The following is a 22,183-nucleotide window of genomic DNA, read 5'->3' on the forward strand; positions in this document are numbered from 1 at the left end:
TCAAGGGCTTCAGAAAAGGACAGAACCAAGTTCAAATTCCTGTACTTTGAATTTCTACTTCATGCCATGCAAAATTACTTTACCCCTTTTAACCTCAGTTTTCTTCTGTGTGAAACAGGAACAATAGTTTCATTCGTCATTCAGTTTCTCTCAAGGTTTCACGAGATCATACCTATAAAACATCCAAGTCATTTAAATGTATCATCATTTCGGTCATAATTAGTGGGATCCATTTCACTATTATTGGATATACAGTTCTGTGCCTGAAACCTACAAAAAAAGAAAATGTTAAGTCTAAAAAGCATTAGTGATTTCTCATTTTTATATTACTAATTATAACCCTATTTAATCACACAAGGCCTTGTCCGTGGCAGGTGCTCAATAAACACTTGTCGAATCAATGCATGTTTAGATTCTATTCTATTTAGATTCTACACTGTTTAGATTCCATTCTGCCTCCACCACTTATCAGCTGTGTGATCTGGGTAAGATAATTCACCTCTTTATGTCTGCACTTCCTTCTCCATAAACTATATATAACAAGAATCCCTAGCTCATTCGGTTGTTGTGAGGGGTGAATGATTTGGCACACAGGAGGGGCTGTTAAACATTAGCTGTGATGATCTCCTTCCAAATCTTCATTTTCAGAGCCACAGATGAGGCCATAGTGCAACCAGGTGACCTTACAGTGTAAGGACACGTGATCGCCAGCTATGCTCTATCTCCACCATAGGTCCAAGACTGGGTAGTTCCGGCCTGGAGGCTTCTGCTGCATCTGCCTTCTCAGTGTTCACCTAAGGACTTTTGTATTTTCCTCCTCACATCCCCACAGCTGGGGTTCAGGCTGCTGAACACAGCTGGGTGATGCCAGGGCAGTGGCCACCTGTGCCAGCCCTTTGAGGTAGCTGGAGGATCATTGTTCCTTCCTTCTCAGGCTCTGGGCAGATGCCAGGGCTGGGGTGACCCATGCCCTCAAGTTTCTTGCTTTGGAGGGCCACATTTTCCCTTGGCAAAGAGGGTAAAGGTCACAGGATGCCAGAGAGCTGTGACTTCTCTGTGCCCTGGGCCCAAACTATGAAGACCTGACACACTATGCTAAAAGTCCAAGGCTGGGGGCTCCCCAGCGCTTCTTGCCTCACCGCTTCTGCTGAGGGAGGAATGAATACTATGTCCTCCCAGAGCTTTGGGAGCTTGTAGCAAGCAGCCTCCCCAGCGCAAAATCTCTTGGAAACCTCTAACTGTGTCTGAAACATTAGTGCAAATGTTGCATCCTATTTCCCATATGTCCGCATGTTTTAGGAAAAAACCCTCAATTTCCTAAATATGCAAGAAAAATTGGTATTGTAGGACAATGTGACTTTTTAAAAAATGTTATTTAAAAATCTTCCCCACCTCCTTTTCTGCCCTCCAAGACTGCCAAATACTTGTTGAACAAATATTATTAAATGCCTACTATGTGCCAGCCATGATTCATGGTCTTGGGGACACAGCAGAGAACGAACTGACAGGATTCCTCTCTTATGTAACTCACATTCTTATATGATAATGATAAGGGTTAACATTAATTAAGCTGTCACTACGTGTTAGTCACGGTGCAGTCATTCCCACACATTATTACACTTAAACCTGCTAGCAAGCTTGCAAGGTATTTAGTTGTTTTTCCTTTAAAAACTGAGTCTCAGAATGATGAAGCACTTTGTCCAATGTCACACAGCTAGTAAGTGTGGAGACCTTGCATCCAATCCATGCCCGTCTCATTCTAAACGCCACGTTATGTGTTCTCCAGCCCATGGAGAATAATTTTAACACAGTCAATGAAATTTCTACACAACAATGTTCTTGTCTCAAGTCCAAGAATGCCTCCTACACCTCCCATAATACTGGCTTTCTGGTGAGTAAAGATGCCATTCTCATGTGTAATCAGGTGGCAAATGGAGATATGACCAAAGTAACCATTTGCCTACACTCATAACCCTGTACACACTCTTCCCGTGTCGATTCAATTCAAGTACCCCTTTTGATCACTTAGCAAATCTGACCTTCAAAAGGGTTAAGGTTTTTATATCCATGTAAGTTTCTGTATTGCTTTGGAAGTCTCTGGTTAAATGAATACCCTTTTTAATAGTGACCTGTGATTCTGTTTTGATCAAGTGTTTTCAAACTTGACGTCTTTGATGGGTTTCTCCAGTGTCAAAATCCTAAATCAGGTCTTTTTGGCTTAAAATTAACTTTGGGATTTTTCAGCTGCGTCCCTTCGGGAGTCTAAAGAACGTATCTCTCATCTTGTAGAGGTATTAAGTGATTCGATTTATTTGGTAGATTAAATGGGCAGGCATTGTCAAATGTGGCGATACTGCATGGGAGGGCACTGTCAAGTGAGGTGACATTAGATCTCATCTCAGTTATATTTATGGGTATGTTGTTGATATACATGTTCCAAAAATTACATACATTTATACAAATTTAATATGTTATGATTTGTAATTTTGATTGTTATGCTAAATATTTGCTAAAGTTTAGCTTTAGCAATATTATGCTAAATATATGCTAAAGTTATATTTGTATAAACATGTTATGAATGGCTGGGCACCATCACTCATGCCTATAATCCCAGCACTTTGGGAGACCAAGGCAGGTGGATCACCTGAGGTCAGGAGTTCAAGACCAGCCTGACCAATAGGGTGAAAATTACATGAAAATACTGTCTCCATGAAAAATACAAAAATTAGCCAGGCTTGGTAGCACAGGCCTGTCATCTCAGCAACTCGGGAGGCTGAGATAGGAGAATTGCTTGAACCCAGGAGGCGGAGGTTGCAGTGAGCCGAGATCGCACCACTGCACTCCAGCCTGGGCGACAGAGCTGGAATCTATCTAAAAAAAAAAAAAAGTTATTAATTATTTCTGAAGATTATATGAAATTTATAAAACACTGGTGGTCCTGATGTAATGCTGTCAGTCATGATTCTGATCACTGTCTTAAAATGCTGCACATAAGATATGTAATTGGCTGGGCACAGTCGCTCACACCTGTAATCCCAGCACTCTGGGAGGCCGAGGCGGGTGGATCACGAGGTCAGGAAATCGAGACCATCCTGGCTAACACGGTGAAACCTCGTCTGTACTAAAAATACAAAAAAAAAAAAAAATTAGCCAGGCATGGTGGCGGGTACCTGTAGTCCCAGCTACTTGGGAGGCTGAGAGGCTGAGGCAGGAGAATGGCGTGACCCTAGGAGGTGGAGCATGCAGTGAGCGGGGATCACGTCACTGCACTCCAGCCTGGGTGACACAGTGAGACTCCGTCTCAAAAAAAAAAAAAAAAAAGATAAGTAATTAAATTTCCTTGTGAACTGGGAAGTTTCATCAGACTTTTATCATAACTATTGTTTTCATCATCCACAGTTAGTTTTGAATTCTTCTCTAAAAATATTTGTAATTGGCAGTAGTCCAAATTTTCTTTTGTTTTCTTTCCTGTTTTTGAGACACAGTCTGGCTCTGTCGCCTAAGCTGGAGTACAGTGGTGCCATCTTGGCTCTCTGCAACCTCCGCCTCCTGGGTTCAAGCGATTCTGCTGCCTCAGCCTCCCAAGTAGCTGGGACTACAGTCGCCCGCCACCACGCCCAGCTAACTGGTGGTGGTACAGACGGGGTTTTACCATATTGGCCCGGCTGGTCTCCAACTCCTGACCTCGTGATCCGCCCTCCTCAGCCTCCCAAAGCGCTGGGATTACAGCCCTGAGCCACCGCGCCCAGCCCCCACATTTGCTTTGCATGGAGAAAACTCTAACAAATCCTCTTGAACACGGTTTTCTGATAACCCAGATCAATGAACTACCCAGGCTTCACCACTATAGGCATGTGAGAAACTCGCACTTATACTCCCTCAATACATTAAAACTAAATATTTTTTTAAAAATCAATGGGCCAGGCGCAGTGGCTCACGCCTGTAATCTCAGCACTTTGGGAGGCCAAGGCGGGCGGATCACTTGCGGTTAGGAGTTCCAGACCAGCCTGGCCAGCCCATCTTACTAAAAATACAAAAATTAGCCAGGCATGGTGGTGCATGTCTGTAATCCCAGCTACTCCGGAGGCTGAGGCATGAGAATCGCTTGAACCTGGGAGGCAGAGGTTGCAGTGAACCAAAATTGTGCCACTGCACTCCAGCCTGGGCGACAGACTGAGACTCTGTCTCAGAAATAAAAAAAATAAAATCCAATGAACTAAAAACCAATTTCTAGTGGCTTCTCATAAGGAAACAATGGTTCAAAAAACTGCTAAGCGAGATCAAGCAAAACAAAAAAATCTATTAAGATAATGTTTTTATAACTCGTATTTAAAACATTGTTGATTGTTGATTCTTGATTCATTCTTTTTTTTTTTTTTTTGAGACGGAGTCTCACTCTGTCACCCAGGCTGGAGTGCAGTGGCGGGATTTCTGCTCAGTGCAACCTCCGCCTCCTGAGTTCAAGCCATTCTCCTGCCTCAGCCCCTCGAGTAGCTGGGATTACCGGCACCCGCCACCACGCCCAGCTAGTTTTTGTATTTGTAGTGGAGACCGGGTTTCACCATGTTGGCCAGGCTGGTCTCCAACTCCTGATTTCAGGTGATCACCCCCCCCGCCTGGGCCTCCCAAAGCGCTGGGATTGCAGGCATGAGCCGCCGCGCCGGGCCCTTGTTTTGTTTTCTAGATTGAAGAAAATTTTTTCTCAGAAGTTATCTAGAATTTACACCGATTTGGTAAAGCACACTTTTGTGAACAAAGGTGGGTGGAAGCGTTTGTTTTTCCTTCCTACTTGATCCTTCCAAAGTTTGGAAACTATTCATAAATATTCTTATTTTCATGTACACATGTTCTCTTTATAAGCAGACTACAATCAGAAAGATTGGTTATATTATCAAGGCTTTGACTGAAACACCCTATTTAAGAATACGCAGAAAATGCCTGGCTTCGAGTTTGCAGCCTTACCTTCCAGTCAGGGGGAAACTGTCACTCCCTGCAGGCCTGAGAACCTGAGAGCTTTTCCCGGAGCAACTTGGCAGGGAGGGTCCCGGCAGCTGCTCCGTGGGCAGGAACCATGGGGCGCAGCCCCGGGCGACCCTCGGGCCGGCGGGGACCTTCCGCTTCCTGGCGTCTTTCTCCATCGCCCCGCCGGCTGCTGGGGAAGCGGCGGGTGCCCAGTGCCTGGAGGTCGCTCCCTCGCCACCTCTGGCTGCGGGAACGGAGAGGCCGCGGCGGCCGGAGCAGGGTGGGCGGCCTGAGGCGAGAGCCCAGCCGGCCTCCGTGGGGAATATGGCGACCTGCGGCGAGCTGAGCGTCAACTGCTGCGCCGCCGACTTCTCGGAGCAGCGAAGGCGACTGGCGAGAAGAGGCCGCCAAGTGGAACCCGGGCCCTGCGGCCCTGGGATGGGGCAGCAGCCACTGCAGCCAGGAAGCCCTGGGCGGGGCGCTGGACGCCAACGAGCGCCACGGCAACCTCCATGCGGCGCCCTCACCAGCCTACAGGCGGCACCGCAGCAGCCTCCAGGCAGCGCCCACAACAGCCTACAGGGGGCGCCGCTCGCACTGCACCTGCCTCCGCCGCCCCGGGGTGTGAACTGCGCTGTCTGTTGGCCTGGCTACCGCTGACCCGGGCAGCCCAGGCCCGCAGCAGCCGGACGAGGAGCCCAGGGCCACTGCCCGGGGTGACGAGAAGGAGCAGGACGGTGCCCCAGAAAAATGCAAGAGCTCAGAGCTAGGGCCCCCGTGCCAGGAAAGGCTAGGAGCAGAAGATGGAGAGATGGAGATGGAGAAGCGGCAGGTGGGAAGGAGCGGCGCTCCACAGGTGGGGTCAGCATGCGCTGGCGGGGCTTAGAGTATGAAGAGGAAGAAGCAGGGCAGAAAGAGCGGAAACGAGAAGGTGCAATGACACAACAGAGCACAATGCAGAATCCAGCCCTAGGACTCCAATAAAGGCTGGGTTTAATTGCAACTCACACCCCCCACCCCTAATCAGAGAGGATCAGGGGAGAGAGAGGACCCAAGGAACACTGGAACCTGAAGGGCGGGAATCTGAGGCCAAGACTGATTGTTGGAAATTGTGGGCATCAGGAAAGGAGAAAGTGAGGCAGAATGGGTGGACGGAGGGTGGTGGGGGTGGGGGGGGCAGTGAACTGGGTTAGGAAGGATTAGAAATCAGAACCTTAGGAAGGATCCAGAAAGGAACTGTCCTTAAAAAGGTGCATGTTGCGGCTGGGTACTGTGGCTCACGCCTGTAATCCCAGCACTTTGGGAGGCCGAGGCGGGCAGATCACCTGAGGTCAGGAGTTCGAGACCAGCCTGGCCAACATGGCGAAACCCCATCTCTACTAAAAATACAAAAATTAGCCGGGGGTGGTGGTCTGCACCTGTAATCCAGGCTACTTGGGAGGCTGAAGCAGGGAGAATTGCTTGAACCTGGGAGGTGGGAGTTACAGTGAGCTGAGATCGTGCCACTCCACTGCAGCCTGGGCAACAAGAGTGAGACTCCGTCTCAAAAAAGAAAAAAAAGAAAAAGAAAAAGAAAAAAGAAGGTGTATGCTGGGGATGAAGGAATGGGTTCTAAGACTCAGGGAGTGAGGGAAGGGGAGGGACAGGGGTTGGGGGTGCAGTGGGGTGCTAATGCAGGACCCAAACAGAAGAAGACTGTAGGAAAACAGGGCCCTTCTCCTCCAACTCCAGCTGCTCCTCTGAGTCCCAGGCCACCTGCTCCTGTGTCTGCCGACCTACTGACCTGTCTCTGAATCCTGTTGGAATGCCATTCCTCCTGATCTCTGCCCTGCCTCAGACCTTTCACTAACACCACCACCCCCACTGCCCAGGTCCCACCACCCCCACTGGCCCCGACCATAGCCTGCCCCTATCCCAGAAGCCCCTGCTTCCAGCCACATGCCCTAGGTGACCTAAAGGGGACCTGGACTTGCAGGGGAAGAGGGTGCTCTTCTGGTTCCTTCTGCTTAGGTATCCCAGTCACGCAATCATGAGTGTGAGTAAATGTTGGATATGACACAGATTCTATTTCTCAAGCTGTTTCACACTGTGGTTTACCTAAGAGTGTTTTTGTGGGGGTCATCGATGGGGATTTCGTTCTCCCTGCAGACCAAGGACCTCAGCGCAGATTTCTTGAGCAGCCTAGAGAGGCTCTGGCCTCACCTGTCCACATCAAGTTCTGGGTCCTGCCTGCCCTGCTTGGCCCAAACACAGCAAGGGTGACAGGTGGGAAACGGGAAAATGGTGACTTTATAATATTGGAAAGGAAGGATTTCATGGCCCAGTGGAACACAACAAAGAACCCAAAAAAAAATCCATGCATTTACAGCCAGCTCATTTTGCACGGAGGCACCAAAAACATACCGTGGGGAAACAGATGGTGTCTTCAATAAGCGGTGCTGGGAAAATAAGATTTATCTATGTGTGAAGAATAAAACTAGACCCCTGTGCTTCACTATATATAAAAATCAAATCAAAATTAATTAAAAACTTATATGTAAGAAGCGACAGTCTGGGCACAGTGGCTCACACTCTGGAGCAGCACCCTCCGAGCCCCCGGCCGTCCCCCCTCATTGCCCTGAGCCCACCCCCATCGCCCCTGCCCCCGGTGGCGGCCTCGCGTGCAAGGGGGCTCCCTTCACCTCGGTGCCTCAGTTTCCCCAGCTGTAAAATAGGGACAGGGCTAGCCAGTGGTGGAGAGGAGCCGGCTGTGGAGCCCCGCCCGCCCCCTGACCTCTAGGTAGCCCGCCGTCTGATGAGGATTGTTATTCTAAGTGCAATACTTGGCCCGCCGGCTTCCCGCTGCCCCCACCGCGCTCACGCAATAACCTGCCCAGCAGCGGTCCACGCGCCTCCCGCGGTGACCTCCTGGAGCAGCACCCCGGCTCCCTCCAGCACCTGCGCCGAGGGGCGGGCCGTCCTGGCTGCGCAGGGCGCGGGCACGAGGCTGCAAAGGCTGGGGTCCCACCGCCGTGATTAATGCACTGACGAACCGAGGCAGCAGTGCCCCCCCCATCACGGCCCCCACGCCCCACTAACCCCCACACCCCCACTCCGCGCAATAAACGACAGCATTGGCCAAAAAAAAAAAAAAAAAGGCAAAAGATCTCAATGGCTATTTTCCAACAGAAGACTTACAAGTGGCCAACAGGTATATGCAAACTTGTTTAACATCACTAATCATCACAGAAACGCACGTCAAAACCACAGTAAAATTTCATCTAACCTCAATTAAAATGGTGACTATCAAAATGTCGGAAAACAACAAATGCTGACAAGGACGCAGAGAAACAGGAGCACTCAAACACTCTTGGTGGGAATGTTTTTTGTTTGTTTGTTTGTTTTGAGACAGAGTCTCTCTCTCTGTCGCCCAGGCTGGAATAGCGCAAGGGCGCGGATCTCGGCTCACTGCAACCTCCGCCTCCCGGGTTCCAGCATTCTCCTGCCTCAGCCTCCTGAGTAGCTGGGACTACAGGCGTTTGCCACCACGCCCAGCTATTTTTTGTGTTTTTGGTAGAGATGGAGTTTTACCATTTTGGCCAGGATGTTTTTGATCTCTTGACCTCGTTATCCTCCCGCCTCAGCCTCCCAAAGAGCTGGGATTACCGGCGTAAGCCACCGCGCCCAGCCAGTGGGAATGTAAAATAGCTTATCCACTATGGAAATCTGCATGGAGGGTCCTCAGCAAGCTAAAAATAGAACCACCGTATAATTCAGCAATCACACTGCTGGGTTTATGCCCACAAGAAAGAAACTCAGTATATCAAAGACACATCTGCACTCCTATGTTTATTGCAGCACTATTCAAAACAGCCAAAATATAAAATCAACCTCAGTATCCATCAACAGATGAATGGACAAAGAAAATGTGGTACATATACACAAAAAGAAAGGATTTGTGAATATACTAAAAGCCATTGAATTGTATGCCTTAAATGGGGAAGTTGTATGCTACGTGAATTCTATTTCAATAAAGTTGTTTTTAAAAAATGTAAGGGGTCAGACACAATGGCTCATGCCTGTAATCACAGCACTTTGAGAGGCCTAGGCGGGTGGATTACGAGGTCAGGAGTTCAAGACCAGCCTGGCCAAGATAATGAAACCCCGTCTCTACTAAAAATGCAAAAATTAGCCAGCGTAGTGGCGGACGCCTGTAATTCCAGCTACTCGGGAGGCCGAGACAGAGAGTTGCTTGAACCCAGGAGGCGAAGGTTTCAGTGAGCTGAGATCGTGCCACTACAATCCAGCCTGGGTGACAGAGCAAAACTCAAAAAAATAAATAAATAAAACAAGGGGCCGGGCACCATGGCTCATGCCTATAATCCCAGCAATTTGGGAAGCTGAAGTAGGTGGATCATCTGAGGTCAGGAGTTCGAGACCAGCCTGAGCAACAGGGTGAAACCCCGTCTCTACTAAAAAGACAAAAAATAAGTCAGGCGTGGTGGTGCACACCTGTAATCCCAGCTACTCGTGAGGCTGAGGCAGGAGAAGCACTTGAACCTGGGAGGCGGAGGTTGCAGTGAGCTGAGATCGCACCATTGCACTTCAGCCTGGGCAACAAGAACGATCACTTTGGGACTGTGATTTTTGAGATTTTAGATGTGAGGGATTTTGACCTTTCAGGATTTAACCTATTTTACAGTTGGGCAGACCGAGCCACAGAGAGGGGATGTGAACTGCCCAAGGTCTCACAGGTGGTGAGTGTTTGTAGCTGGAACCTGAACTAAGGAAAGAGACCACTACTACTCCGGCTGCCCTCCTCCCACCATCTTGCCTAGTTCACAAGACAGGAGGAAAGAGAGAAAGCAAAAATTTAGAAACAAAAGTAAGATAAGTAGCCAGACACCTTGGCACCACCACCTGCCACAGGAGTTAAAAATAATAATAATAATGACATCAACCCCTGACCTAAACTACTTGTGTTATCTGTAAATTCCAGACATTGTATGAAAAAGCATTGCAAAAGTTTCTGTTCTGTTAGCTGACGCATGTAGCCCCCAGTCATGTTCCCCAGGCTTGCCCGATTTATCACGACCCTTTCACGTGGACCCTTTAAAGTTGTAAGCCTTTAAAAAGGCCAAGAATTTCTTTTTCGGGGAGCTCGGCTCTTAAGACACAAATCTGCCGACGCTCCCGGCCAAATAAACCTTTTCCTTCTTTAATCCGTTGTCTGAGGAGATTTGTCTGCGGCTCATCCTGCTACAGAACCAGGGTCTACCTTGGCAAGGGATTCCACACTGAGTCTCCTCCTGAGAAGCCTGCTGTCAGGGGTTTTGAGGAAATTCATGGTCAGTAAACTGTGTCTCAGGAAATTGTTCCTCTCATGCCATTAGTACCTCCAATGCATCAGTCAGGATAAACAAGATTATGATGCAGTAACAAGCAACCTCCATTCTCTCTCTCTTTGTTTTGCGTTGTTTTGTTTTTTGGAGATAAGAATCTCACTCTGTCGCCCAGGCAGGAGGGCAGTGGCGTGCCCTTGGCTCACTACAACCTCCACCTTCTGGTTCAAGCAATTTTCCTGCCTCAGCCTCCTGCGTAGCTGAGATTACAGGCATGCCCCACCACACCTGGCTAATTTTTGTATTTTTAGTAGAGACGGGGTTTCACTGTGTTAGCCAGGCTGGTCTTGAACTCCTGGCCTGAAGTGATCCGCCAGCCTTGGGCTCCCAAAGTGCTGGAATTACAGGCATGAGTCATTCTGCCTGGTGCTCCCCCCATTCTCCATAGAGAAATCGACACGACACATCCACAGCAGCCCTGGATTAGTCTGCATTGGAAACATCCAGAGTCCTGTGGCGTAAAGAAAAGAGACATGCCCGGCCACTTACTGACTCTGAAAGTTTCTGCTAAAAGATGACACAGGTTCAGGCCAGGCGCAGTGGCTCACGCCTGTAATCCCAGCACTTTGGGAGGCCGAGGTGGGCAGATCACGAGGTCAGGAGATTGAGATCATCCTGGCTAACACAGTGAAACCCCGTCTGCACTAAAAATACAAAAAATTAGCCAGGCCTGGTGGCAGGTGCCTGTAATCCCAGCTACTTGGGAGGCTGAGGCAGGAGAATGGCGTGAACCCGGGAGGTGGAGCTTGCAGTGAGCTGAGATCACGCCACTGCGCTCCAGCCTGGGTGACAGAGCGAGACTCCATCTCCGAAAAAACAAAAACAAAAATTAGCCGGGCATGGTGGCACATGCCTGCAGTCCCAGCTACTCGAGAGGCTGAGGCAAGAGAATCGCTTGAACCAGGGGGAAGGAGGTTGCAGTGAGCCGAGACTGCGCTACTGCACTTCAGCCTGGGAGACAGAGTGAGACTCCTTCTCAGAAAAACTGCTTTCTTCCAACTTACAAAAGCCGGAAGAAGAAAATGTCATTTATTTTCATGGTAGGAGATTTATGCCAAGATTGTACACCAGGTGGAGACCTGTACCAGCTCCCTCTGCTCCCATCTCCCAGAGTTCTAGGAATTTACTCTTGCACACTGGCTCTTTCATGTCTCTTCGACTTTGCCTACGGAGGTCTCTCTGCCTAGCATGCCTTCTCTCCATGTCTCACCATTATCCTCCGGCTTTATTTATTTATTTATTTATTTATTTTTATTGTTTGAGAAAGTGTCTGACTTTACCTTCCAGGCTGGAGTGCAGTGGCGTGGTCACTGTTGACTGCAGCCTCAAATTCCTGGGCTCAAGAAATCCTCCCATCTCAGCCTCCCAAGTAGGTATGCATCGCCACACCCAACTAGTTTTTTAATTTGTGTGTGTGTGTTTGGTAGAGATGGTAGAGATGTTGCCCAGGCTGGTCTCAAACTCCTGGGCCCCACTGATCCTCCCACCTAAGCCTCCCAAAGGGCAGAGATTACAGGTATGAGCCACCACACACACCCAGCCTCTCCATCTGTTTTATTTATTTATTTATGTATGTATGTATGTATTTATTTATTTATTTATTTATTTATTTTTGAGACAGAGTCTCCCCCTATGCCCCACACTGGTGTGCAGTGGTGCAATCTTGGGTTCACCGCAACATTTGACTCCCGGGTTCAAGTGATTCTCCTGCCTCAGCTTCCAGAGTAGCTGGGATTACAGGCATGCACCATCATGCCCAGCTAATTTTTCTGTTTTTAGTAGAGACGGGGTTTTGCCATGTTGGCCAGGCTGGTCTCAAACTCCTGACCTCAAGGGATGCACCTGCCTCAGCCTCCCAAAGTGCTGAGATTACAGGCCTGAGCCACCATGCCCTGCTACTGCACCCAGCTACTCAAGGCACATATGGAGCCAACATACTTGACCATCTGCAGGGGTCCACCAAGGGTAGGGAAGCTATGAGCACTGGCGTCGGAGGGAGCCCAGCTTATTGGCCCAACCCCGAGATAGACCCATTTCCCAGTGGGCATAGCACTCCAAGGCTTGTCACTCACAGCCTCTGCAACTCCAAGTCTTGGTATGCCTGAAACCCATACTCCACATGAGCACGCCTTCACTGAGCACCTAGTGTGGGACAGATAGGCCAGGGCTGAGCACACAAGAGGAAGGAGACCCAGACTTTGCCTTGAGGAGATCACGTTCAGGCAGGGACAGAATTACTCCAGAGTGTCGCAGGCAAAGGGACCAAAGCCTCTGATTTTCTTTTCTTTTTTTTTTTTTTTAATTTTTTTGAGATGGAGTTTCACTCTTGTTTCCCAGGCTGGAGTGCAATGGCATGATCTCGGCTCACTGCAACCTCTGCCTCCTGGGTTCAAGCGATTCTCCTGCCTCAGCCTCCTGTGTAGCTGGGATTACAGGCACCCGCCACCACACCCAGCTAATTTTTTGCATTTTTACTAGAGACAGGGTTTCACCATATTGGCCAGGCTGGTCTCAAATTCCTGACCTCAGGTGATCCACCTACCTAGGCCTCCTAAAGCGCTGGGATCACAGGTGTGAGCCACCGTGCCCAGCCGTCTCCAATAGAAGGAGGCAGAGAGAGGTTTGGCACCCAACAGAAATGAGTTTAAATCTTGGTTCCCCTGGTTCTTGGCTCAAGCTTCTCTGGTGCCCAGTGTCTTCCTATGAAAGGGAATGAGAGGGATCTGGGGTTGTAACAAAATCATGTTTCTAGTGCTGGGCAAGGTGATATGCACCCGTAATATCAGCAACTCAGGAGCCTGAGGAGGGAGGATTGCTTGAGGTCAGAAATTCAAGCCCAGGCCGGGTGTCGTGGCACACAACTGTAATCCCAGCACTTTGGGAGGCCGAGGTGGGCAGATCACCTAAGGTCAGGAGTTTGAGATCAGCCTGGCCAACGTGGTGAAATCCCAGCTCTACTAAACATACAAAAAGTAGCTGGGCATAGTGGCGGGCAGCTGTAGTCCCAGCTACTCCCAACCTGGGAGGCAGAGGTTGCAGTGAGCCAAGATCGTGCCACTGCACTGCAGCCTGGGCGACAAGAGCAAAACTCCATCTCAAAAAATAAAAAAAAATAATAAATAAAATAAATGAATAAATAAAATAAAAATAAATTCAAGCTTAGCCTGGGCAACATAGGGAGACCCCATCTCAAAAAAAAAAAAAAAAAAAAAAGGCCAGGCACGGTGGCTCACACCTGTAATCTCAGCACTTTGGGAGGCCAAGGCAGGTGGATCACTTGAGGTCAGGAGTTCAAGACGAGCCTGGCCAACATGTTAAAATCCTATCTCTACTAAAAATACAAAAACTAGCTGGGCGTGGTAGCACATGCCTATAGTCCTAGCTACTTGGGAGGCTGAGGCAGGAGAATCACTTGAACCTGGAGGCAGAGGTTGCAATGAGCTGAGATCACACCACTGCACTCCAGGCTGGGCATCAGAGTGAGACTCTATCTCCAAAAAAAAAAAAACAAAAAAGTAGTCAGGAAGAGACATCAACAAAAATTGGTGATGAATGGGGTAGCAGTGGCACTGGGGACCAAAAGGGAACAGATATTTTGCACTACAATTGTCATCTCGTTTCTTTTCTTTTTTTGAGATGGAGTCTCCCTCTGTTGCCAGGCTGGAATACAGTGGTGCGAACTCGGCTCACTGCAACCTCCGCCTCCCGGGTTCAAGCAATTCTCCTGCCTCAGCGTCCCGAATAGCTGAGACTACAGGCACATGCCACCATGCCCAGCTAATTTTTTTATTTTTAGTAGAGACAGGGTTTCACCATTTTGATTAGAATTGTCTTGATCTCTTGACCTTCTGATCTGTCCACTTTGTCCTCCCAAAGTGCTGGGATTACAGGTGTGAGCCATCACTCCTGGCCAATTGTCATCTCTTTTCACTTTTGAGCACATATGGGTACGCTGTAAAGGAAATTTTAAAATCTCGGGATCCCAGCCCCCCATCTTCTTATGCAAAAGAGAAAGTCATTGTGACACCCTTTTCCAAATGAATAGCTGTTCCTAAGATCATGTAACAGCCAAATAGATGTCTATTCAGCAAGAAAAGGCCTCAGGCATCTGGGAAGGGCTGCGCCCCATAGATCATTCATAAGTAAATTATTTGCTGGCCTCCTATAATCAAGGACATGCCAATGTTAACTTTAGGTCTACAATCTTTTTTTTTTCTTTGAGATGGAGTCTCCCTCTGTCACCGAGGCTGGAGTGTACTTGTGCAATCTGGGCTCACTGCAACCTCTGCCTCTCAGGCTCAAGCAATTCTCTTGCCTCAGCCACCCGAGTAGCTGGGATTATGGGCATGTGCCTCCACACTGGGCTAATTTTTGTATTTTTAGTACAGATGGGGTTTTGCCACGTTGGCCAGGCTGTTTTCAAACTCCTGACCACCCGCCTTGGCCTCCCGAAGTGCTGGAATTACAGGTGTGAGCCACTGCACCCAGCTGAGTAAATTTCTTGATTGCACAGAATGTATGGTGATATTGGTGGACTTAAGGACATTGAATTGTTTATCAGGAATAAAGTATTATGTGTGTTTTCTGGGGTCCTGGATAATGCTGTAGCATTCAGGGTAGATTGAGTAAAAAAAATGTAGAGGTGGTTTCCTAGTTACTTGTTTTTGCTTCTAATTTTCATTCATTTGCTATTTATTCTCTTCTGGCTTTGCTTGTGTATGCATATATATAAAACCATTATTATTATTATTATTTTTAGTTTCTAGTGGAAGGCTTTTATTTGGTTCTGTGAATAGTCATTTTGTTTCCTATGTATTTCTAGCAAGTTGTATTCATTCCATTGATCTAGAATTCCTAGGCTGCCTTCTTTGGGCCTGCAGGAATTAATGGAGCATACCAGCTTTTTATTTTTTATATTTATTTTTTGAGACAGAGTCTCACACTGTCGCCCAGGCTGGAGTGCAATGGTACGATATCAGCTCACTGCAACCTCCACCTCAGAGGTTCAAGTGATTCTCCTGCCTCAGCCTCTGGAATAGCTGGGACTACAGGCACCCACTACCACACCTGGCTAACTTTTTGTATTTTTAGTGGAGATGGGGTTTCATCATGTTGGCCAAGCTGGTCTCAAACTCCTGACCTCAGGTGATCCATCTGCCTCGGCCTCCCAAAGTGCTGGGAGTACAGGCATGAGCCACCCCGTCCAGCGAGTATACTTTCATAAATAGAATTTGAGTCATATTTCTGTCTCTGCCTAATTTCTCCAAAATTTGTAAACTATTTGTGAATATTCTTAATTCATGACAATGTGTTTGTTGGCATACAGTCCAACAGGGTCCCCAGGGCCGATCAGGGAGAGAGAGCCTAGAAACTTGACATGTTGGCACTACTGTAACTGCTCAAGGGGTTCACCTTGCCCACTGCCTAGACAGAGCCGATTCATGAAGACAGGTGAATTGTAATTGACCAACATGGTGTAATCCTGTCTCTACTAAAAAAATACAAAATTAGCTGGGCATGGTGGTGGGCATCTCTAATCCCAGCTACTTGGGAGCCTGAGGCAGGAGAACCGGTTGAACTCGGGAGGCGGAGATTGCAGTGAGCCATGATCATGCCATTGCACTTCAGCCTGGGTGACAGAAAGAAATAAAGAAAGAAAGAAAGAAGGAAGGAAGGGAGGGAGGAAGGAAGGGAAGAAAGAGAGAGAGAAAGAAAGAAAGCTGCTAACCCAAGCAGAACAAAAAATTAATCGAATACCAAAAAAATACTTTGCTAAATTTTCATGTTAAAACAGCCGATACCAAAATTGTTTAGATAAACAGTTTGGTTTTTGTTGTTGTTGTTTGTTTTTGTTTTTTGCTTTTTGCTTTTTTGAGACGGAGTCTCAATCTGTCACCCAGGCTGGAGTGCAATGGCGTGATTTTGGCTCACTGCAACCTCTGCCTCCCAGGTTCAAGTGATTCTCATACCTCAGCCTTCTGAGTAGCTGGGATTACAGGCGCCCACCACTATGCCTGGCTAATTTTTTTGAATTTTTAGTAGAGACGGGGTTTCACCATGTTGGTCAGGCTGGTCTTGAACTCCCAACCTCAGGTGATCCACCCGCCTTGGCATCCCAAAGTGCTGGGATTACAGGCATGAGCCACCACCCCTTTTTTGTTGTTTTTGAAACAGGGTCTCACTCTGTCGCCCAGGCTGGAGTGCAATGGAGCAATCTCCCCTCACTGAAACCTCCTCCTCCTGGGTTCAAGGGATTCTCCCATCTCCTCCCAAGTAGCTGGGATTACAGGCTTCTGCCACCATGCCCAGCTAATTTTTTGTGGGCTCGCCCAGCCTAGGTATACAATTTGAATGAACTCCAAGGTCTAAGTCAAATTACCTATGATAACCCATTAGGTATCAGTGCTATGCACGTAAACTGGAGAAACAACTGATATTCAGAGCACGCAAGTCCGATGTTAACCATGGACTCATGTAGAATCAAGATGTCACCTTGTCCTTCCTGACTCCTTAAAGTGTTTGTTACTAAAGTTTCTGCAGTTGGGCGTGGTAGCTCACACCTGTAATCCCAGCACTTTGGGAGGCCGAGGCGGGCAAATCACCTGAGGTCGGGAGTTCAATATCAGCCTCACCAACATGGAGAAACCCCATCTCTACTAAAAATACAAAAAATTATCCGGGCGTGGTGGCTCATGCCTGTAATCCCAGCTACTCGGGAGGCTGAGGCAGAAGAGTCGCTTGAACCCAGGAGGCGGAGGTTGCGGTGAGCCGAGATAGCGCCATTGCACTCCAACCTGGGCAACAAGAATGAAACTCTGTCTAAAAATGAAAAATAAAAGGCTCTGCATTCCATGACTCATCATGGAAAAGATAAAATGATCTAAATTAAATATGTATTGGTGTGCTGACTTATAAATTGCTAAAATAGTTCATAACCAATGTTTCATTTGTCAAATTCATGTTCCTGGGAAGACAATCAAAGCTTCAGGTGCATTTGGCTACCTCATGGGCCATTTGAACATTTCAGTTGTCAATTATCATTTTCAATGCATGTTTTCTGGTTGCTTTCTCATGCAAGAGGGCTGATATTACAACAGTAGATCATTATGGTACAGTGTATTTTCACCAGGTACTGAAAGCTTTTTATGGCTCACTGACTGGGGACAATCAATTCCTTCACAATCTAGAACCTGAAGATTGGACCTTCTGAGAACATCAGAGAAAGAATGTCCTTGCCATCCACAATACAGCAAAACTTCAGGACCTTGAACTTTGGGTTCATAATCTCACAAGAGGGAAGTTTTTCGCCAGAAAAAGATGGCATCCTTGATGTGAACAGCTTTTCCCAAGATCACAGATCAAGACTTCTAGTTTTTTTTTTTTGAGACAGAGTCTTTTTTTTTTTTTTTTTTTTTTTTTTGAGACATAGTCTCGGTCTTGTTGCTCAGGTTGGAGTGGAATAGCGCGATCTTGGCTCACTGCAACCTCCGCCTCCTGGGTTCAAGTAATTCTCCTGACTCAGCCTCCAGAGTAGCTGGGATTACAGGCGTCCACCACCATGCCCGGCTAATTTTTTTGTATTTTTAGTGGAGACAGGGTTTCACCATGTTGGCCAGGCTGGTCTCGAACTCCTGACCTCAGGTGATCCGCCTACCTCGGCCTCCCAAAGCGCTGGGATTACAGGCATCAGTCACCGTGCCCGGCCTTGTGATAGTGTCTTACTCTGGCACCCAGGCTGGAGTGCAGTGGTGCAATCTTGGTTCACTGCAACCTTTGCCTCCCAGATTCAAGCGATTCTTGTACATCAGCCTCCCGAGCCGCTGAGACTACAGGCACGTGCCACCATGCCTGGTTAATTTTGTGTGTGTGTGTGTGTGTGTTTGTGTGTGATGGAGTTTTGCTCTTGTTGCCCAGGCTGGAGTGCAGTGGTGCGATCTTCGCTCACTGCAACGTCTGCCTCCCGGGTTCAAGCGATTCTCCTGCCTCGGGCTCCTGAGTAGTTGGGATTATAGGCGCTCAACACCATACCCGGGGAATTTTTTGTATTTTTAGTACAGACGGGGTTTCATCATGTTGGCCAGGCTGGTCTCCAACTCCTGACCTCAGGTGATCCACCCGCCTCAGTGTCCCAAAGTGCTGGGATTACAGGCGTGAGCCCTGTGCCCAGCCTCAGTGTCTCTCTCTCTCTCGACTAGAGAGACTGACCAGGGACAATCAACTCTCTCCAGACTGACAGAGAGAGAGACAGAGAGAGCGAGAAAGAGACAGAGTCTGGCTCTCACCCAGGCTGGAGTGCAGTGGTGTGATCTTGGCTCGCTGCAACTTCTGCCTTCCGTGTTCAAGCGATTCCTGTGCCTCAGCCTCCCAAGTAGCTGGGATTATAGGTCCGCACCACCACGCCCTGCTAATTTTTGTGTTTTTAGTAGACACAGCCTCACCATGTTGGCCAGGCTGGTTTTGAACTCCTGACCTCAGGTGATCCGCCAGCCTCGGCCTTCCAAAGTGCTGGGATTACAGGCGTGAGTCACCGCGCCCGGCCAAATAAAATAAAATGTTAAAGCAAATTCAGGACTACCCCTCCTCCAAGTCTTCTGTCCCCTTTGGGCGCCCAGGTGAGCGGGGGAGGGGCTGGGGGAATAATAACATCAAAAGAGCGCCTTTTCCTCCCTTATTCCGAGGAGACTTCCCTGGTCCTGACTCCCGGTCCTGTCCCCAGTGCCCCGCGGCCTCTCGAGCCCCTTCAGTGACCAAGATACAGAGATCAGGACGCCTTTGCGCCGCCCCAAGTGCCCGCCCCTAGCTCGCTCTGCTTGGGCCGCGAGGGAAGGTGAGGTCGGGGGCGGAGCCGGGGCGTGACAGCCGGGGTGTGTGTCCGCCGGCCTTGGTGCCTCCGGTGGCCCTGCAGCACCGTCCCACCTCTGCCACCCTCCGATGGGGCCGCTACCTGTGTGCCTGCCAATCATGCTGCTCCTGCTACTGCCGTCGCTGCTGCTGCTGCTGCTTCGACCTGGCCCCGGGTCCGGCGAGGGTGAGTGAGGAAGGGGCTTTCCCGGAACTCAGGCGTTCCGGGATTCCTCCAGCCCTTCCTAGGGACCCAGCAGCCCTGCCTCCCATCCCTCTCCAAGTTCCTAGTTGCCCTAGAGCCCCCCAGCTCGCTCTTCTAATGCTCACCCACACGATGCGCCCCAGCCTTCTGCAGGGCCCCCCACTCACTCCTCCCAGGGACCCAGAACTAGCCCAGTCCTTCCCCAGGGGCGCAGAGTCCTCTCCTGGCTCCCTCCCCTAACCGGCTGTGACCCTCTCCGGCAGCCTGGAAGCCTCCCGGTTGTCCTGATCTGGGGTCCGCGAACTTATCCTTCATTCCACCTGTCCCTGAGATGTGAGACACCAGAGGGTGGGAGGAGCAGGGGCAGAAAGGGCCGGCTTGGGGGTGGGAGAAGAATATATTGTGCCCCTGTACAACAAACCCCTGTGACCAAAAAAACAAACAAACAAACAAAACAAACAAACAAAAAAAACAAAAAATAGAACATACTGTCCCTATCCCAGTATCCATCCTTTGGGGTCACTGTAGAGAGGTCTCCTGGGTGACTGCCCATTTCTGGGGTGCACAGATACATGTACCCGCAGAGTACTATGCAGACACCGCCAGCACACAGATGCGCAGGCACAGGACCAGCCCCAGACTCACCTGGCCCTCAGGTGTGCAGCTCCCACAGGGAAAAATACTGAGATACCGCTAGGGGGACACACGCACACACAGCTCAAGGATACCCGAGACAGCACTCAGGACAATTCAGATGCACCGTGTACACACACACACACACACACACACACACACACACACACACACACACACTGAGAGAGAGAGAGAAAGGCACAGACACACATATGTGCACATAGACCCTGGGGCTCACAGGATGCACAGACAACCCTGGCCCTCCCCGAGGAGGCTGCAGTGGGCAGACAGGGCAAACAGACCCCAGCGTGACCTGCCCCACCTATGTTGGCACAGAGGGAGTGTTTTGCTTGGTTATAAGCACAGTGCTCATGCCTGCCCCATGCCTAGAACCCTCCCTCTATAGGGCTGTTGCTAGGGCTCTGAGATACCAGAGAGTGGTCAGGGACGGTGGCAGGGGAACCTTTGGGGACAGCTTCAGGGTACTGTGTTGGGACTGGGACATTGTCAGGGTGCTCAGAGTGGGCGTGTTCCCTGGGTCTTGGTGGATTTAGAGGTCGAGGGACCATTTCTGGAAGCTCACTGTGTGCCAGGGGAGCTTATATCAGAGCTCAGCTCTTTTTTTTTTTTTTTTTTTTTTGAGACAGAGTCTCACTGTTGCCCAGGCTGGAGTGCAGTGGCACGATCTCGGCTCACTGCAACCTCCACCTCCCGGGTTCAAGTGATTCTCCTGCCTCAGCCTCCCAAGTAGCTGGGATTACAGGCGTGCACCACCATGCCCGGCTAATTATGTATTTTTCGTAGAAACAGCTTTCTCCATGTTGGTCAGGCTGGTCTGGAACTGCTCACTTCAGGTGATCTGCCCGCCTCGGACTCCCAAAGTGCTGGGATTACAGGCATGAGCCACCGCGCCCGGCCCCAAATGCGTTTTACATTTTCTTCCTCTTTGATTCATCTTTGTCCTCCAACATAAATATGCTACTTTTTCCACTGATAAAAAGACAAAATGGAATTTCAATCTGGCCTGGACTTCTCGAAAAAGTCAGTGTGATGAAAACTGTTCTAGATAAAACAGAAATGAGACTGGGCATGGTGGCTCATGCCTGGAATCCCAGCGCCTTCGGAGGCCAAGGCAGGAGAATCACTTGAGGCCAGGAGTTTGTGAACAGCCTGGGCAACATAGTGAGACCCCAGATCTACTAAAAATTTAAAAATTAGCTGGGCATGGTGGTGCATGCCCGTATGTCTGGAGGCTGAGGCAGGAGGATTGCTTGAGCCCAGGATTTGGAGGCTGCAGTGAACTGATGGTGCCACTGCACTCCAGTGTGGGTGACAAAGTGAGACCCTGTCTCTAAAAAAAAAAAAAGAGAGACAAGATGATCAGGATGAGCACAGTGGCTCACGCCTATAATCCCAGCACTTTGGGAGGCCAAACCAGGTGGATCATATGAGGTCAGGAGTTCGAGACCAGCCTGGCCAAGATGGTGAAACCCCTTTCTACTAAAAATACAAAAATTAGCTGGGTGTGGTGTCGCACGCCTGTGATCCCAGCTACTCGGGAGGCTAAGGCAGGAGAATTGCTTGAACCTGGGAGGCAGAGGTTGCTGTGAGCAAGATTACACCACTGTGCTCCAGCCTGGGCAACAAGAATGAGACTGTGTCTCAAAAAAAAAAAAAAAAAAAGATGATCAAACACAATGCATCAACCTCCCAGAGCTGTATAAACCCTAACCCTAACCCAGGAAGCAGGGAAGCCTGTGTGTGAGTTTCCACTCTATTGCTGGTACCACTCGGCTCTGGCAACCCGGAAGGCCACCTTCCCCTGTTGTCACTGTGTAAGGAGGAAGGAGCACTGGTTTGCAAATCAGAAGCCTGGGTTGAAGCCTCTGCTCGGGTTCCTGCTGGCTGTGGGAATGTGGGGTTACCTTTCCCGGCTGGCCTTGTTTCCTACATGTCCAATGCAGGGGTTCCAGTCACATACATTGGGTACCATTACATGTCCAAGCTGTGCCAGGATCTAGAAAAATGGCTGGGCTCAGGCCAAGGGGCCTTCCTGTCTGGCAGTGAAAATAAGAGGAGATACCAAGGGCCCTGAGTCTGAGTCTGGAGGGGAAGTCATGAGCACAGGGCAGTGCCAGGGCCCGGGAGCTGCCACAGAGGA

The 22,183-nt window shown here is 49.2% G+C and overlaps 2 protein-coding genes across 2 annotated transcripts in view; one reads left to right on the top strand and one right to left on the bottom strand.

Annotated features, from left to right (window-relative positions):
• LOC129527628 (group 10 secretory phospholipase A2) overlaps positions 1 to 22,183 on the top strand; it is a 48,407-nt gene that overhangs the window by 7,242 nt on the left and 18,982 nt on the right. The window contains exons 3-4 of the mRNA XM_055365832.2: positions 11,631 to 11,716; positions 17,531 to 19,371. Coding sequence (XP_055221807.1) covers positions 19,275 to 19,371 — 97 coding nt within the window. The 5' untranslated portion in view covers positions 11,631 to 11,716; positions 17,531 to 19,274. The remainder of the gene's footprint in view (positions 1 to 11,630; positions 11,717 to 17,530; positions 19,372 to 22,183) is intronic.
• Positions 189 to 5,138, bottom strand: LOC115932701 (uncharacterized). The gene is made up of 2 exons (XM_063699632.1): positions 4,963 to 5,138; positions 189 to 270 (listed from the first exon to the last, which is right to left on the bottom strand). The coding sequence occupies exons 1-2, from the start codon at positions 5,136 to 5,138 to the stop codon at positions 189 to 191; spliced, it is 258 nt and encodes an 85-aa protein (XP_063555702.1).

Source organism: Gorilla gorilla, chromosome 18, assembly GCF_029281585.2.
Source record: "Gorilla gorilla gorilla isolate KB3781 chromosome 18, NHGRI_mGorGor1-v2.1_pri, whole genome shotgun sequence".
In the NCBI taxonomy this organism is placed as follows: domain Eukaryota; kingdom Metazoa; phylum Chordata; class Mammalia; order Primates; family Hominidae; genus Gorilla; species Gorilla gorilla.

What these genes read in the sequence shown, in the direction of transcription:
- LOC115932701 (XM_063699632.1), bottom strand. Translation starts at nt 5,138, where the DNA reads ATGGAGAAAGACGCCAGGAAGCGGAAGGTCCCCGCCGGCCCGAGGGTC. An exon ending in AGTTTCCCCCTGACTGGAAG is followed by an intron (nt 271 to 4,962) that starts GTAAGGCTGCAA and finishes CTTTTTTTGTAG; the next exon opens with GTTTCAGGCACAGAACTGTA.